The 18,869-nt window shown below is 32.8% G+C and overlaps 1 protein-coding gene and 1 pseudogene across 2 annotated transcripts in view; one reads left to right on the plus strand and one right to left on the minus strand.

Annotated features, from left to right (window-relative positions):
- Positions 1–18,869, plus strand: part of Cdk13 (cyclin dependent kinase 13) — a 97,933-nt gene that overhangs the window by 22,717 nt on the left and 56,347 nt on the right. For both annotated transcript variants that reach the window (XM_076836367.2, XM_076836371.2), the window contains exons 2-5: positions 4,144–4,803; positions 12,191–12,361; positions 13,639–13,778; positions 15,796–15,966. In XM_076836367.2, coding sequence (XP_076692482.1) covers positions 4,144–4,803; positions 12,191–12,361; positions 13,639–13,778; positions 15,796–15,966 — 1,142 coding nt within the window. The remainder of the gene's footprint in view (positions 1–4,143; positions 4,804–12,190; positions 12,362–13,638; positions 13,779–15,795; positions 15,967–18,869) is intronic.
- Positions 1,576–1,931, minus strand: LOC143405765 (ATP synthase F(0) complex subunit k, mitochondrial pseudogene; annotated as a pseudogene).

The raw sequence follows: 18,869 nt of genomic DNA on the forward strand, positions 1-18,869 counted from the left end.
GTTCTCTTTCTAAGGAAGACTAATTAGCTTAATCCTGGTTCTATTTGAGTTGTGTGAATTTAGGAAAAACTCTTATAAAAATAGTGAATTTTCTTAACTGTGTGTGTGTGTGTGTGTGTGTGTGTGTGTGTGTGTGTTACTGGAGATTGAGTCTCTGGCACTCTTATCACTGAACTACATATTTTTTACTTTGAAACAGTCTCATTAAAGTGCTGAGGCTGGCCTTGAACTTGAAATCCTCTTGCTTGAGCCTTCAGAGTAGCTGAGGTGACAGGTGTATGCTGCCATACCTGACTAACTTTTTTAAAGAGGTCCTTTTAAAATCATTGAAAACAATCAAGAAACAACTAATATGTGTTCATTGTGGATTCAAGAAAATAGAAAATAGAAATATTAAAATAATTAAAAGGTTAGACTTGATGTGTAGTACTACCCTGTTCCAAGTCTTTTAGTAAGACATTATAATGGTATAATTTGTTAATAAAGTTTTAAAGAACACTTCTCTCTCACCCTCATAACTTTGTATGGCTTAAGTATTAAATTAGATAATGACCTAAACTTGAGTTTTGTGTTTATACTTAATTTTACGTTCCCAGACCATGTTTGTTTTAAGCAGTAAATATATTATTAGAATTTATTAGCAAGTTTGCAATTTCTGAGAGAATGAAAGTTTTTAGGATATAAGATAAGGAAATTTTGTAAAGAAATAGAGGCGTTTGGGAGGAATGGAGGGTAAATCTAAAATCATTTGGTATAGCATTCAAGTACCATGTCATATTCAGAATACCCTTTTTTATAGAATAGAAAATTTCTAAGTTAACTGATAGTTCTTTTATTCAGATCTTGTTTGTAAGAGAATACTTCAATAAACCAGAAGAATTAATTTGTTGGGATTTGACCTGTTTTTATATGTCTTTTCTTAGACAGGATTCATTCATAAATATCTCCATTAAATATAATTTGTTGTGTTTGTACGAAACTGATAGTTTTGCTAGTGTTGGAAAGTTCATTTTAGAAAAGTTGCTTTCTAAGCCTTTTGTCCTGTTACCTTTGATGAGATGGTGGTCTCTTTGCTTTCTCCTACTGCTCTCCAATATATAATCAGGGGATAGAAATGTGACTTACACCAGACTTGTTTTAAAATCAACAGAGTTTGAAGGGAGAGGAAATTAAAAATATGGCCAGATGTTTTATAACATTTGTTTCCATATTAAAGATACCCAAGTTATTTTGCAACCAACTTAATGACTTCACATTTAACCAAGCATTTCTGCTAATTTGCATGAATAATTGTAAGCTTATTGGTAATTTTAAATTGGTGCATAAGAATACTTAATAATAAGCAAGTATTGGATTATTTTCTAAGATAGTGTTCCCATTAATCTGAAACAATCTTAACATAAAGTACCCAGTTTGTTTGAAGTGCTGTCTCAATGCTGAACACTAATTGGCCCTCCACACATACTTATTTTTGAAAGGATGAGAGAAAAATTGAATTGCATTTGAGTTTAACCTAACCTTAATCATCATTTTGTTTTCATATTATAATGCAGAATGTTTTTTTTTAAATTTTTTTCCAGGTTCATAATTTATTGTACAAATTGAGTATTACATAATGAGTTGACATTAGCTTCTCCAGGGATGGGAACTTAACAGATGAGGTCACACATTTTAGAATCCATTTATGTTGCTTTCACAGCTGGAGTTTTTTTAGATCTTAGCTTGAAGTATAAGACAGCCAAAGCAATGCCTCCATATGTAGCCAGTACACAATTCATTCTACCAGTGAGAGTATAAGAGTTGAAATATTTTTTAATATCAGTGAACTGGAATTGGGCATCATTTTCTGGATCTGCCATTATTTCAATCTTGTTAAAGCCACAAATTCGACAGCCGACGTCCTTCAACTTACACAGCTATCTCCTGGACCCAGCCGGTGCAGAATATTTTTTAACACCTCCTTCCACAATATTATTAGTGTCAGCTATACACAGAAATTTCCAATTACTTTGTCTTACTTTGTCTGATTTTAATTATGGAGTCCTATAGTTTCTTTTTTAAAATATTTTATTTTTTAGTTATAGTTGGACACTATACCTTTATTTTATTTATTATTTTTATGTGGTGCTGAGGATCGAAGCCAGCACCTCGAATGTGCTAGGCAAGAGCTCTACTGCTGAGCCACAACCCCAGCCCCTATAGTTTCTTTTCTTCATTTACTTACCCTCTCCCCATAATTTCTACAAAATTTCAATTACCTTATTCCTATAATTTTTACAGAATTTCAGTAAGAGCTGTTTTCATGGCAATATGTTCATTGGGTTGGCCTACCTAATTTTGTTTAACAATCTGATTTTAAGACCTGATATACAATGAGGTCAGTCAAGGTTCTAGAAGTAAATGGGATCCAATTTAGATGATTCAAGAGGTTTTAATGAAGAAACTGCAGAGGTGGTGTGGATTAAGGGAATTTATAAGGTATGTTTTTGCTAGTAACAAGGAACTTTGAAGTGGCAAGAAAAATACTGTGCTGTTGGAGTCTGGTTAGAACTGTGGAGAAAAGAGAGGGAGCTGGGAAGAGATAATTTAGCCTTTCTTTGCCTTCTGGTCAGACAGCTCTGGAACCCAGATGAATCTGTTGTAGTTAGTGTACTTGGGTACAGAATAAGGCAGAAGAGTATTTGCTAGATAAGATAGTAATAAAATAATAACCAACACAACTACTAAGGAATGTGACTCTGATTTCAGGTAACAATATTACACATAAGTTTCTCATCTGTTAAATGTATGTACTTTATTAGGCTAATTTGGCCATTAAGTAACATGCAGAAATAGTATCAAGAGTCTTTGTCCTGTGAGTGTATTAAATTGTTTTATTTTCATAATGTGTGGCTTTGAAAAGCTTTGGAAAAGCTTTGAAAAGCTTTGAAAACTCAGCTTCATTTCACTTGATGCTGTGCTAATTTGTTTTGGAACTTTGGTTTCCATCATATATATACATATAGGTATATTTTTTATGGTGCTGAAGATTGAACTCCGGGCCTTGGAGTATAACACTTACCTAGTTTTTTTTTTTTTTTTTAATAATTCTTAATTTTATTTGTTTATTATTTTTTTAATGTGGTGCTGAGGATCGAACCCAGGGCCTCACATGTACTAGGCAAGTACTCTACCACTGAGCCACAATCTCAGCCCCTGTTTTTTATTGTATTATGGTAAAATAAAGTAATAATTGTCAAACACTTTCAAGACTCAGTTTTATACATACATATAAGTTTTTTTGCCATTTATTTATGAAAAGGTTATCAATAGCACTTCAGATTGAGAATGGTTGTATGGGTTTTTTTCATTGTATTTCCTGAATGAAGTCATGCATATAAGCCATTTTGTATAATTTTTGACTGTATACATTTTGTGCCATTTTGTGTTTATGTGGGTGAAGTGATAATGCATATGCATATTTTAGTCAGTGTGTAACTATCTTTCTGAAATTAATCTTCAGAAACTATTTTTTTAATTTATTTATTCATTCATTCATTCATTCATTCATTCATTCCCTGATGGTAGCTTTTGTCTTTTTCATTTTTGACATAGGCAGAATACTACTTACTTCTGAACTTATGGGTATTTGGAAATGTAGAAACTGTTTTCCTGGTAAATTGATATATCCTCATTGCTTACTTCTGTTTTCCGAGATAACAGTGATGCTTTGTCATTTTTTTCCTCCTGATTTTTACAGTCTTTTCTTTTTATTACTAAGGTATATTTTAATCCAGTTTCACCTTTGAGCATTTATAGGCCAGAGAAGGAACATTCTATTTTCAAGAAAATTATAGTTACTGGATCATTCATACACACACACACACACACACACTTATTTATTTTGGTGGTGCTGGAGATTGAACCTGGAACCTTGTACATGCTAGGCAAGTGCTCTACCGCTGAGCCACATCCCCAACCTCACTGGATCATATTTTAACTATAAACCATTTTTTGATTTTTAAAAAGTCTTCCAGGAAAGCTATATTATAATTTTGAAATTAAATAAGCTTCATTTCATTTCACAAACTTAAGTTAGCACTCTTTGTAAATTTTAGACTAACTTTTTCAGTTACTAACTAAATCTTAATTATTTTCCACCAGACGATCTGCTAAATCCCGAAGCAGAAGTCCATATTCATCTAGGCATTCAAGATCTCGTAGCAGGCACAGATTGTCTAGATCCAGAAGTCGTCATTCTAGCATTTCTCCCAGCACACTAACTCTGAAGAGTAGCCTGGCAGCTGAATTGAACAAGAATAAAAAAGCACGAGCTGCAGAGGCAGCACGAGCTGCTGAGGCAGCTAAGGCTGCTGAGGCAGCTAAGGCTGCTGAAGCAGCTGCCAAAGCTGCAAAAGCCTCAAACACTTCTACACCTACCAAGGGGAACACAGAAACTGGTGCCAGTGTATCACAGACAAACCATGTGAAGGATGTGAAGAAACTTAAAACTGAGCATGCACCTTCTCCCTCAAGTGGTGGAACTTTAAAAAATGATAAGGCAAAAACAAAGCCACCTCTTCAGGTAACAAAGGTAGACAATAACTTGATTGTAGATAAAGCCACCAAGAAAACAGTTGTAGTTGGGAAGGAGAGTAAATCTGCTGCTACAAAGGAGGAACCAGTATCTCTTAAAGAGAAAACCAAACCACTTACGCCAAGCATAGGAGCTAAAGAGAAGGAGCAACATGTGTCTTTAGTGACTTCTACATTACCACCATTACCTTTGCCTCCTATGCTGCCTGAAGATAAAGATGCTGATAGGTAAGTGCAAACAAACTGACAGTAACTGTTAAAAGGAAAAATATCATTTGGAGTAAGAAATGATTTAACTTCCCTTAATCCCTACCTCCAAAGTTAGTTTAGAAAGACTTAAGTGAATGAATTTTCTTTATTATGTACATCTTTGCTTATAACATATCAGAATTATCGTTTATGCTGAGAAGTTTGGAAAAAATTGCCACTGTCTTGGGATATAATACAATATCTTAAGATGAGTATTAGAAATGCCAATATTCTCTTTGACTTAGTTATCCATTATGATAACTATCATAACTGGGTCATTTTGTGAGACTCTTCCCTGTGTGATATGAATCTCATAATTGTATTCTCATTTATTTGTTTCTGTTTTTTGTTGTTTGTTTTGTGATGCTGGGAAATTGTACCCAGGGTCTGGTACATGTGAGGCAAGAATTCTACCACAGAGCTTTACACCCTCAGCCTTATCTCAGTTATTTCTAATTTTCTTTGGTGGCCTTATTAATTTATCACATTCTTTATGGATTTATTACTTTTTAGTTTAATCTTTTCCTAACTCAGATTATAGATTATGTTAGATTATTTTACAACTAGGAAAGTGAAAATGAGCATATTGTCTAATACTGTAACAATGTTGTATTACAGACCTAGAGCTCTGTTTGTAAGAGAGAAACTATTGTTGGCTCCTGCCTGCTCTTCTTTCATCCTTTTATAATGCAGAAACCACTCACAGCCAGCCTCCCCATTTCTTCTCCCCCATGTACCTTAAAGTAACCGTCATTTCGTGTTTAAAATTTTGTTTTTATAATCTTGTATACTTTAAAGAAATCATCTTTTCTGTTAGAATGTGCTTTAGGAAACCTGAAGGTAGAAGAAATCTTTATTTACTTATTCCATGTAAATTTTAAAAGAGAATGGTTTGTATGATCTTGTTAGGCATATTTTAGGGAAAGTATCTTATTTTTGCTTTCTTTAAATATGCCTCTCCTATTCCTGGTGAACTGTTTTTGTTTATGTCTCACAAAAATTAGCAAAAGACTTTGTGTTTTGCATGACCTTTCGATTTTGCAAATCTGTACTCCTTTAGTACATTGTTACATTTCACTTTATTGGATGACCAAGTCAATTATCTCCTTCTCTCTTACATCTTTTTTTTTTTAAATAAATATTCAGAAATTTTAAAAAGTTGAAAGAATAATAAAACTAACATCTGTATAACCTCTAAATATATTCAGCAGGTGTTAGCATTTTCCTTTATATGCTCATGTTCTATCTCTAGTTAATTAAGAGGACTAATATAGGAGATGTATGTGTGTGTAGTACTTTTTGCTAGACTATAGGAAGATAAGTGGTAGCTGTCATGATACTTTACTCTTAAATACTTCATTTGTCTCTCAAGAATGAGTCCAGGCTCCTTTTCAGTCATATTACCATCAATTACCTAAGAAAATTAAGAGTGGCATAACATCATTTACTACCTATTCATATTTAAATTTGTCTGGAACCCCCCACCCAACCCCTCCACTTTTCAAAGAAACTTCTGGATTTGTCTGATTATTCTTACTGTCATTTAATTTGTTCCTCTCGAGCCCTTCTATTTCTTGTGAATTGGAGATTAGGTAGGCCTTGATTGGATTAAGAATAAACGTTTTGTTATTGTTTTTGCGAGAATATTTAGGTGATTTTGTGTACTTAAAACTGTTACTACAGGAGGAACAAAATGTTGTATGTGAGGCTAGGTATATAGTTCAGTGGTAGAGTCCTTGCCTGACACTGACCAAGTCCTGGGTTCAATCCCCTCAAAATTTTGCCCCCATCCTCCCAAAAAAAGAAGAAAAAGAAAAAAAAATCATGTCTATTTTAGTAATAGTGATGCAGTCACTTGGTTAAGGTGATAACCAAACTCAAGATCTCCCCATATATAAGGTACATTTTCCTCTTTGCAAGTAGAGGTAAGTTGTACTTTGTAGTGTTTTGAGTATTTTTTTCTCTAACAACCTGTCATCTAATAATTTCACACCCATTATTGATATTTGTCTTAAATCAGTTAAAACTATAGTAGGGGCTCCATACAGATAGTGTTTTTCTAATTCTATCATTCCTCTTCATACCAGCTGTTAATAAAGCTAATATAAATGCCTCTCCACCTGATTTAATCGTTCTAGTCTTGTGGAATTTTATTCTCTGTTACTGTAAGTCACTATTTTTATTTTTGGTACTGGGGATTGAACCCAGTGACCCTTTACCACTGAAATACATCCCCAGCCATTTTTATTTTTTCTTTTGAGACAGGGTCTCACTAAGTTGTGTAGGGCCTTTCTGATTTGTTGAGACTGGCCTTGAACTTGTGATCCTTCTACTTCAGCCTCCTGAGTTACTGGGATTACAGACATGTCCCACCATGCCCATCATCACTGTTATTTCTGATGCTTGAATTATCTGAAATTTGGCCAGTGGGGAGCTCCTTTAAACTGATTCTTTTATACTTTATATATGACCTCATTTTTTTTTTTTTTTAATATTTATTTTTTAGTTTTCGGCAGACACAACATCTTTGTCTGCATGTGGTGCTGAGGATCGAACCCGGGCCGCACGCATGCCAGGCAAGCAAGTTACCGCTTGAGCCACATCCCCAGCCCAATGACCTCATTTTTTATTTTTTGGGATACCGGGGATTGAATTTAGGGGCACTTGACCACTGAGCCACATCCTCAGCCCTATTTTGTATTTTATTTAGAGAGAAGGTCTCACTGAGTTGCTTAGCATTTTATTTAGAGGGGAGGTTTCACTGAATTACTTAGTACCTCACCATTGCTGAGGCTGGCTCTGAACTTGGGATCCTTCTGTCTCAGCCTCCCAAGCTGCTGGGATTACAGGAGTGTGCCACCATGCCCAGCTGACCTCATTATTTTTTAGTGCTTTATTGCTTCTTAGCCAGATAACTTTGAATTCTACTTCTCTTCCAAAACTGTAGACTATTTGTCCAATATAAGATAGACTCTTATCATCGTGTTTTCATGTAATATCATTTTCTTTTCTTTTTTTAGGATCATACCAAGTATAATGTTTCTTTCTTTTTGCATTTAGGGTGTTAGATCTTTCCATGTTGGTTTTGATAGGTTTACGTCCAGTATTCTTATCTATAGAAATGGATGCATAAGTCAGGTGTGGCACATACATATCTATAGTCCCGCTACTAGGGAGGCAGAGAAGGAAAATGCCAAGTTCTAGGCCAGTCTAGGTAACTTAGTGAAACCCTGTCTGAATAATAGAATAAAAAGGGCTGGGGATGTAGCTAAGTGGTGTAGCACTTGTTTATTAACACCTGCTAGGGTCTGGGTTCATTTCCCTAGTACCTCGAATAAGAGAAAAGGGAGAAAAAAGAAATGGCTGCATTATGCTTTTCACTATTTATTTTTTCTATAATTGTTATAAACTATCTATATGTTAACAGTTATGTGATAGTAATTTTATAGGATAGGTGCATGTTAAAGTATATGCATTTAAAAATTGGTAGGCACTGCTAAGTTGTATCTTCATTATTTGTTTTTTGTTTTCTATCAGGGATTGAATCCACAGATACTTAACTATTGAGCCACATCCCCAGCCCATTTTTATTTTATATTTTAAGACAGGGTTTCTCTAAGTTGTTGAGTCTGGCTGTGAAATTTGGATTCTGCTGCTTCAGCCTCCAAGCTGGGATTACAGGCTTGTGCCACTGCACCTGGCCCACATTGTATCTTAATAATGCTGTATACCAATTTATATAATCATATGTGTGGAATTATTTTAACAACATGGATAGTGAATTTTGCATTTTCCTGATTGATAATGGGGTATATTTATTTATTGGTTATTATTTCCAGTGAATTGTTTGTTACTGTCCTTTGCTGAATTTTTCTTAAAGTTGTGTCCCTTTTAATAATTGGGTTTTGTTTTATTATATTTTGATATCAGGCATTGAACGAGGGGTGCTTAAAGGCTGAGCTGTGACTCTGTCCTTTATTATTTTTTTGTTTTGAGACAGTCTCCTTAAGTTGCTCAGAGCCTTGCTAATTTGCAAGTGGCTTTAAACTTGTGATCCTCCTGCCTCAGCCTCCTGAGTCACTGAAGAGTCATTTACCACCACATTTAGCTTAATAATTTATCTTTTTAGGTGTTCTTACGTTAGGAATTTTGACCTTTGCTTCTTAGAGTGTATTGCTTTTTGACATTTTGTTGTTGTTATATTGATATTTTCCACTTTAATGTAATCAAACCTATTATTTTTTTCTTTTAAAATTTGCAGATTTATCAAGTTAAAAAAGATTAACTCATACATTGTTTTTAGCTATGGTGTGAACAAGGAAAAAGTTGATTCTCTACTCTCACCCAATTCAGTGTTGTTACCAATATTGTTTATAGAACCTGACTAATTTGAAATTCCATGTATAAATATTCTTACAGATAACTCTATAATTTTTCTGTTGACATGTTTTATTCCCTTGCTAGTACCTTACTGTTTTAACATCTTTAGCTACATGAAATATTAGCTTTCACTAGAGGCAAACATAATATAAATTTGAAGGGACGGGAATAAATTAATGATTAGTGAACATCTCTGCTGTTGAGACCCAACTTGAATGCTGCTGTACAAGACTGGTCCCAGTGTTATGAAGCTTGCTTTTCTATTCTTTTTTTTTTTTTTTTTTTAAATCTTTGTTTTGTTTGTTTATTTTTATGTGGTGCTGAGGATCGAACTCAGGGCCTCACAGTGCGCGAGGCAAGCGCTCTGCCACTGAGCCACAACCCCAGCCCCCCAAGCTTGTTTTTTTAAAATGGAAGCCAGGAATCTGAATATTTATGTAAATCTTCTGATTTAAAAACATTGACAATTTATAGGTTATTAGAGAACATTGGATACATCAAGTAAGTTCTTTGATTTCAACCAGCCTTCCTGATCTTTTTAAATTAGCTGTTTTTAAAAAATATATATTTTTTTAGTTGTAGAGGGATATAATGACTTTATTTTATTTTTATATGGTGCTGAGGCTCATACCCACTGAGCTACAGTCCCAACCCTCACCATTTTCTTTTTTTGACAGGACAAATATCTCTTAATTTTTCTTTTTCAGAAAGTTTCTTTGTAATTATTTTGCCTTTATTCCCCTTTTTTTTTTTTTTTAGTTTGGTACTGGGATTGAACCCAGGGGCACTCTACCACTGAACTACTTCCCCAGCTCTTTTTACTTTTTGAGAAAGGTTCTCACTAAGTTGCTCTGGCTGGCCTTTAACTTGTGATCCTCCCATCTCAGCCTCCTGAGTCACTGGGATTACAGGTGTGCATCACTGTGATTGGTGCTTTTGACCTTATTCTTAAAAACAGATTTTTTAATAAATCAGCTTGTTAAGTTGCATTAAAAAAAAATTTGCTTAGGTTTTGTTTGGGTCTCTGTTAAATGTAGTAGGGTATTTTATAGACAGACAGCTTTACAGTTTCACCATTTCCCAAACAAAAAAACATTCTTTTTTTCCATTTGTTCAGCTCTAATTTTATGTTCTGTAGTCAAATATTTTATTTTTATTTTTATATTGGTCTGACATTTCTTATTAAGCTTTGTTTTATAGAATATGGAAACTTTAAAAAATCATTTTCTTTTTTGTTATGCAAGTATTTAGTAAAAATGCAGTATTTTCAGTTATGTAATGTTATTCTTCCAATGTAGTATTTGATAATTCATGTGATAACATCTGAATAGAAGTATCTTTTTAAATTAAAAATTTTTTGAATTGTAAGTTAAATTATGACTTGTAATCTCTCTTTCCAGTGTACATTTGAATCTTCACACAAATTAAAATTTTTGGCTAAAGTATAATTACAGGTCAGAGGCTACAGTTTTCTAATGAAATGATTTCAGATAGGCATATTTTCATTATTCAAGTGGGATATTTTCTAGAAAGAAGCTTTTCTCTCCTTTAACTACCACACTATTCTGGGAATCCATTTGTGTAGTACTTTATCCTTCTACTTACCTGATTTTGTCTTACAAACGGTAAAGTCCTATCTCAAAGGAACTATAGTGTAATATATTTGTTGTTATTGTTGTTAAGTCTTAAATACCTTATAACACCTAGTAGGTAGAAGTTCACAATATTTGTTGAATGGAGAGTCAGTAAAATTGAGAGTGGGCTGTGTGATATACTGCTTTAACTGATTTCTCTTTAGTGTGTTTTCCTCATTAAAGAATCTTCCAGTGAGTAACAGGGTTATTAAGAAAAGGTACAGTTTTATTCTGGTAAGTAGTTTTTATCAGATGGTGTGAAAGGATCTATTTGTTCTCATAATAATATTGTTCAGTATGAATAGAGGAGCAAATGAAAACTTAAAGGTTTTACATTGATAACATTTTTATTAATTTTGGACCATAGCACTATAGTCTCACTAATTTTTTTCATTATCAGATGCATAACTGCTTTGAAAGTATATAAAAATCCAAATTTTATTTTGATTATAAGATTCTCTTTAACATGCCATTATCAGAATACGAATTTTCTGGTTATCTGGGAAATTTAAAAATCATCAAGCATCAAGTTAAGATATAATATAAAAATCATAGCTCTTAGTTAGTTCGATAATTTTACGAGTTCACTGAGCTTAAGTTTCACATGTAATTTTAGTGAGCTGGAGGCTTAAAAAAAAGTTTTAGAAGAATCGTCGGCTAATTTAGAGAACCTAAAAATGAATTAGTTGTTGTTTATAGTTATTTAGATGCATGATAAGAAATAGCATGTTATTTATATGTAGCATGTAGTTTTATTTATTTCTTATAGGAAAACATCTTTTGCTTCTCCACTGAAATCAGTCTAGATGATAACAAAATGAATGAGTTTTTCTGCAAGGGTGTTAGTTGATTAGTTGATTTTTCAGTTTTAATTACAGTTTTGAAATTAAGGATATATTGTTTTTTAAGATCAACATTATTTTTTAGAGCAGTTTTAGATCTGCAGAAAAGTTAAAAGGATTCTGTAGAGTCCTCATTTTCCTTATTTCCATCTTTCTTATTAGTATCCTATCTTTGTAAGCTAAATTTGTTATAATCAAATCAATATTAATATATTAACTCAAGTTCCTACTTTGTACAGATTTCTTTAGTTTTTTCCTAATTCTGTCATTTTACCTCTAAATTTTGTAATTTTCAGTTGAATATAGTATATAATTTAGTTGGAAAGTAGAGAAATTCGGATTACTGTCGTCCCCGTTGTCGTCGTCCTCCTTAGTTATCCTCCAGTTAGTGTCTTGTAATGTGAAATAGAATGGAAAAGTCATGGCCATTGCATGCTGCTTAAATGTAAAAATGTGAGCACAAAAAAATTTTGGTGTTTTATTTGTGTGCGCCCCCCCCTTTTTTTTAAGCTTAAGAGGAAATATTTCAGTAAAAGCCGTTAAAAAAGAAGTAGAGAAGAAACTCCGATGTCTACTTGCTGATTTACCACTGCCCCCTGAGCTACCAGGAGGAGATGATCTTTCAAAGAGTCCAGAGGAAAAGAAAACAGCAACACAGTTACATAGTAAAAGGAGGCCTAAGTATGTGCTTGCTTTTTACCTGCTCTTAAATTGACCAGAAACAATTCTGGCCATTATAAATTTACAAAACACAAAATTAAAATTTAGAATGTAAAGTATATTTATTTTTTCAACGTAAAAATGATAAACAAGTTTCATTAGAGTTTTGAATAAAAAATTTTATAATTGTAAACTTATCTATATTAACTAATAAAACCAAGTTAAATTTTCTTTCAGTGTTTTTAATGTATTAATTTCTTGGGGTATTATGTGTGTTAAAGATAATTTTATAATAGAGTTAAATAACACAGAAACACTGAAATTAGACAAGGTGGAAGTCAGTGTTCATTGAACTCAAACAAAATTAGTACTGGGCAAGCTGTTATTTTGCTATGTGTACAACTCCTTTCCCACATAACTAAATGCATTCTTTGCAAGAGATTGTATGGGAGAAAGTTTGAAACCTGTATAATAAATTAGCTACAAGTGCCTAGGTAGAATTTTTTTCTTGAAACCTTCTCATTAGTTCTAAGAGATAAAACACTGACTAACTTTTAAAAATTCTTAACCAAAGGAAAGTGTGAGACTTTTGAGTTATATTTTACTTTAGAATTCCTATTTAGGTAGCATCTAATATAAGAGTAGGAAGTCTTTTTAGTGTAAGTAGAAAGCTAGGAAACTTTAAAAGTGGCCTCCTTAATTATCACAGCTTTATTCTTTGACTTTCTGTGATCTTCTGCAATATTAAAATTTCACAAAATAATATCTTTTTTGAACAGTGCATAAGTATCATATATTCTCTGTGGATTGCTGTTGGTGCCTCTTAAACAGATTCTTTTCTAATGTTTCCATTTTTAAGACTATTTCATCTAGTTTCAAAATCTAAATTTGTCATTAGGGTTTATAGTTAGATTTTTGTGTTTGTTTTCAATAGCATAAATATATTGTCAGTGAATGAAAGATAAAATTTTCTGGAGGTTAGGGTACAGAACTTTGACTCTTTCTACTATTGTTGCTTTGATTGGAGTTATATTTTATTTCTGAAATCCCTTAATAAATGCTATGCTACTTCTCTTTCCTGGCTTAAGTACTAGTCTACAGAAGAGTCAGTATGTTGAAATCATACCTTGGTTTTTATAGCTTATGTCCAATCAGTCTAATTTGTCTTGAATAGACAATCACTATATTCAATGGAAAACAATGGATATAAGATTAGGTACAGGATGGATATTGATTTATTAAAAAGTTGGTTCAATCTGCTTGATTGTATATGAAAACTTAAGAACTGTATTTAATAGAATATGTGGGCCTCGCTATGGAGAAATCAAAGAAAAAGATATTGACTGGGGAAAACGCTGTGTGGATAAATTTGATATCATCGGAATTATTGGAGAAGGTACTTATGGACAAGTTTACAAAGCCAGGGATAAAGACACTGGTAAGAATGCTAAGTTCTGGGTATCTTTGGGTCTGTGGAATATACTTACTTTGTGTTTCTCTTCTATATATAGCTTTAGGAATTTGCAAAAATGTGAAATTCCAATTTACTGTTTCTTTATCTTGTTTTAATTTTATTTTGTATTCACTTACATAAGAAATGTGTACATGTAAGTGGTTGTATATACATATGTATTTTCAAAAATGTTTCTTTAATATTTGTGATGTTCTGTATGATGCAGTTTAGGGTTTTTTTTTTTCCTGTTTTCATGAATAAAATACACGCACATAGGCACACACACAGACACACATACATACACCTCCAAACCCTTAACCTATTAGTAATTGGAGGAAAAGTATCTTGATTTGAATTTGTCTATAGTTTAAAAAAAAAAAGAAGAAGAAGAAGAAGAAAAAAAATTTCCCCCCTGTGGAAATTATCCTTGGAGGCCAGATTTGCCAGCTTAATCTTTCAGAATGTAACCTGGGAGGAAGTTTTATAAGACTCGCAAGGAGAGAAAATGTAGCTGTGTCGGAAGCATTCAATAATGCATAGAAGTAGTATTTAAATTTCTTTACTTACAATTCTTTGTTGACATAAACCAATAGATTAAAATTGCCAGCTCTTTGAGGACATTTAGAATAGAGGAGGCAGTTGTATGGGAATTAACTGTAATGTATCAGTTACAGTATAGAATAACAATTAGCAAAAAGAGATTAGATTATAACTTTAAAAAACTTTAATAAACCAAGGAAGCATACTGTGTTATAGAAAGATGTAAAATTAAATATAATAAGATTTAATGATAAAAATTATTAAACTTTTTTCTTTCAGAAAATTTATAAGAACAGAATTCTTTTTTCTCCAAAGTGAAATGAACATACTTTTATTTTTGTATGAATTTTTTCTTATACCAGTTGATACTCAACCTTTAAATATGGATACGCAGCTTGTGATAGGTTTTGTGTGTGTCCATGTGTGTTATTAATTAGATCTTGTCTGATACAAAACCCTTTCATATCTAAATTATTTTTTTGTTTTTTAGTTGATTTTTAAAAAATAAATGACAGCAGAATGCATTACAATTCTTATTACATATATATATATAGCACAAGTTTTCATATCTCTGGTTGTATATAAAGTATGTTCACACCAATTCGTGTCTTCATACATGTACTTTGAATAATGATGTCCATCACATTTCACCATCCTTGCTAACCCCCTGCACCCTCCCTTCCCCTCCCACCCCTCTACCCTATCTAGAGTTCGTCTGTTATTCCCGTGCTCCCCCTCCCTACCCCACTGTGTGTCAGCCTCCTTAAAGAAAACATTCTACTCATATCTAAATTATGAGACAGTTTAATATAGTGGGAGGAAAAAAGACATATTTTGAGACAGCTAACCAGACTTTAAATCTCAGTTTTACTACTAGATGACTGGTTAGCTTTGGTTAAGTGATATATTTGAGGATATTTTCTCTCATATTTTATGTATATATAAGAATATTAACCCTTTGTTTCTTTGTAAAAAAAACGGATGGTAGTATAATATATTCACTCTTTAGCATCTTGTTTTTTTTCACTAAATATATCCACTGGAGAATATAAAACAACAAATGTATAGACCTAGCTCATTCTTCCCAATAGTTGTATTTCTTGAGTTGTATAAATATTCTGTAATTTATTTGAGAGACTTAATTTCTTAAACTACAATTATTATTTGGTATGTTGGAAACTAAAGTGTAATTTACGGATTATAATTTTAAAAAAATATTTTTAGTTGTAGGTGGACATAATACCTTTATTTTGTTCATTTAATTTTATATGGTGCTGGGGATTGAACCCAGGGCCTCACACATGCTAGGCCAGTGCTCTACCACCGAGCTACAACCCAGCCCTAGGGTTTATAATTTTAAGAGATAAAAACAGAAATTATGAATTAAAATAAATTTAAAATTAAGCAAATTGTCATCTGTTTTTGTTAGCTGGTAACTTGATTTTATTTAACCTTTTAATAGGAGAAATGGTAGCCTTAAAAAAAGTGCGTTTGGATAATGAAAAAGAAGGCTTTCCAATTACAGCCATTCGAGAAATTAAAATTCTCCGGCAGCTTACACACCAGAGTATTATCAATATGAAGGAAATAGTGACTGATAAAGAAGATGCTTTGGATTTTAAGAAGGACAAAGGTATGTATGTAGATTTTAATAACCAATTTTTTTGTCCTTAAATAAAGCCTGTATTTCTTAGCTTGATATTTAACATGGTTTATCTTTTAAACTTATTTCCCATTATTATTTATTGTGCAGTAGAAACTAGGGTACTGGTTTGAGTTAAGTTAAAATGTGTAACTTGAATTTTTAGCATTATGATCCTATTAATAAGGCTTTTAGTCCTTTTATACATGAAAGGGAAACCTATCTCTTACCAAGTAGTAAATATTGAGTTAAGACCTTAAACAAGAAGGTGATTTAGAAATGTTATTTGCATTAATCTCATCCTATAGCCAAATAATATATTTGCTTTTATCCCAATATATCCTGAATCTGCCACTTCTTTGATCTGTGGAATCACCTTCAATCACTTTCATCTGTGGAATTACTACTTTTCTCAATCCATCTTTATCATTTTTGATTGCTCAACAACCTTCAATCACATGGATAGTGAACTTTTTATACCTTCAAGTCATTATGTTTAATTCATTACATGTGCTGCTTTATGGGATTAGACCTCTTTAAGACACATACATGCTCACACACACAGTGTGAAAAGCTGACTTCTTACCTGGAGATCAAGGTCAGGTCTTATCCTGAATGATGCTTCATTCATTAGGCCTTACCTGACCAGTCTTCCCACTTTCTATGGCTTGTAGATAAACAGTTTAAAATATCTTTTTCCCACTGAGATTAATTACATTAGTTTATTACTTAATTGTTTCTCCTTATGAAGATGGGAAGCATATTTGTTTTATTATTGTTATGCCCCCTACTTAGCTCAATGATTTGACCATAGAAGGTATTAAATGACTAGCTGCAGAATGAATAAGCTACTTATTATAATTCCATCTATGCTTTATTATTTTTAAAAGACTGCTACAGGGCTGAGGGTGTGGCTCAAGTGGTAGCACGCTCGCCTGGCATGCGCGCGGCCCGGGTACGTTCCTCAGCACCACATATAGACAAAGATGTTGTGTCTGCCAAAAACTAAAAAATAAATATTAAAAAAAAAAAAGACTGCTACAACCTCTGAACTTATAAAATATTTATGTACCTTCAAGTATATTATATTTGTGATCATAATTATTTTTTCTTACCAGATTAGAAATTCTTTAAAGCCTTTGTTTTGTTTTGATTTGAATTCTGCATATATATAGCTCTGTAGTTACAGATTTTCATATATTTGTACCTTTCCCAATTTCTCTACTGTAATCCTATTTGTAATTGTATAAATCAGGATAAATTAGAGTGAGAAAGTTACATTTAGGTACCAGGTATTAGTTAAGGATATTATTAATAGAATAAGGAGAAGTGTAAAATTTGAAACATAATCCTTTTTTTTAATCTAATAAATTTGATGAGACCTGTTATGGGGCAGCATGATTTGGTGCAAAGGGAAGTAGGTTTGCGTTTCTTGGATTCTAATCCTGATCATGCCAGCTCTGTGACATTATACTAATTGTGATTGCCATACAGGAGCAGGAAAACAGTTTGGGTATGTTTCTAACTCTGAGGGCTAGTCTAATATAAGTTTGATAGGATTAATAATATGTGAAAGAGTAAGACTATATATTTACATATGGAAATTATAAATAATACAAAAATTAAGTAAAAATACTAACTTACAGAAAATAAACATTTGCAGCATTATAGCACAGGCCATTAACTAATGTGTGTGTGTGTATATATATACACACACACACACACACACACACACATATATATATATATAAATTAAGGTGCTTTTTAAAAACTTGGTTTGGGACTGGGGGCTATAGCTCGGTTCAGACCACTTATATGTGAGGTGTGAGGCCATGGGGTAAATATCTGGCACTGCAAAAGGGGGAAAAACAATGATAAAAACTAGGCTATACCTAAAAATGAGGAAAAATTAATCATGGAAAGTTAAAAGAAATATGTTCTTAAAAACAAATATCATTGTCATGAACACAAAGGGTTTAAAAGAAGACGTACAAATGAACAACAGTTATATGAAAAAAAGTGCTCCACACCAGTGAGCATCAGGGAAGTGCAAATCAAAACTAGAATGAGATGGGGCTGGGGTTGTGGCTCAGCAGTAGAGTGCTCGCCTAGCAAGTGCAAGGCCCTGGGTTTGATCCTCAGCACCACATAAAAATAAATAAAATAAAGGTACTGTGTTCAACTACAAGTTAAAAAAGTGTATATTAAAAAAACAGAATGAGATATCACCTCACTTCAGTAAGAATGGTTATTAACCAAAAAGACAAAACATAATAAGTACTAGTGAGGATGTAGAGAAAGGACAACCTTTATACATTATTGGTGGAATTGTAAATCACTGTAGTCATTACAGTAGGGAGAGTCCTCAAAAAATTAAAAATAAAACCATGGTCCCACATCCCACTGGTGGGTACATAAATGACAGAAGTGAAGGCAGTACATTCAAGAAACATTTGCATTCTGTGTTTATTGTAGCACTATTAACAATAGTCAAGAAATGAAAGAAATTAATAGTCTATCAACTGGTGAGTAGATAAAATTAGATATATATACACAGTAGAATATCATTCAACCATAGAAAAGAATGGAATCCTATCATTTGTGGCAACATGGATGTTGTGTTATGTGAAATAAGCCAAACACAAGGACGACTACTACATGTTTTCACTCGTGGGATTTTAAAAAGTTGATTTCCTGGAAGTTTACAGTAGAATAGAGGCTGGTGAGAGTAGAGAGGAGGGAAGAATGGGGAAAAGTTGATTAAGGAGTCTTAAGTCACAATTAATAGGAGCAGTAAGTTCTGATGTGTGTTGCACAGGTGACTGACTGTAGATTATGTATTGTAGTTTTCAAAAAAGCCAGAGGAAAGGATTTTGAAAGTTTCACCACAAAGA

Source organism: Callospermophilus lateralis, chromosome 1, assembly GCF_048772815.1.
Source record: "Callospermophilus lateralis isolate mCalLat2 chromosome 1, mCalLat2.hap1, whole genome shotgun sequence".
In the NCBI taxonomy this organism is placed as follows: domain Eukaryota; kingdom Metazoa; phylum Chordata; class Mammalia; order Rodentia; family Sciuridae; genus Callospermophilus; species Callospermophilus lateralis.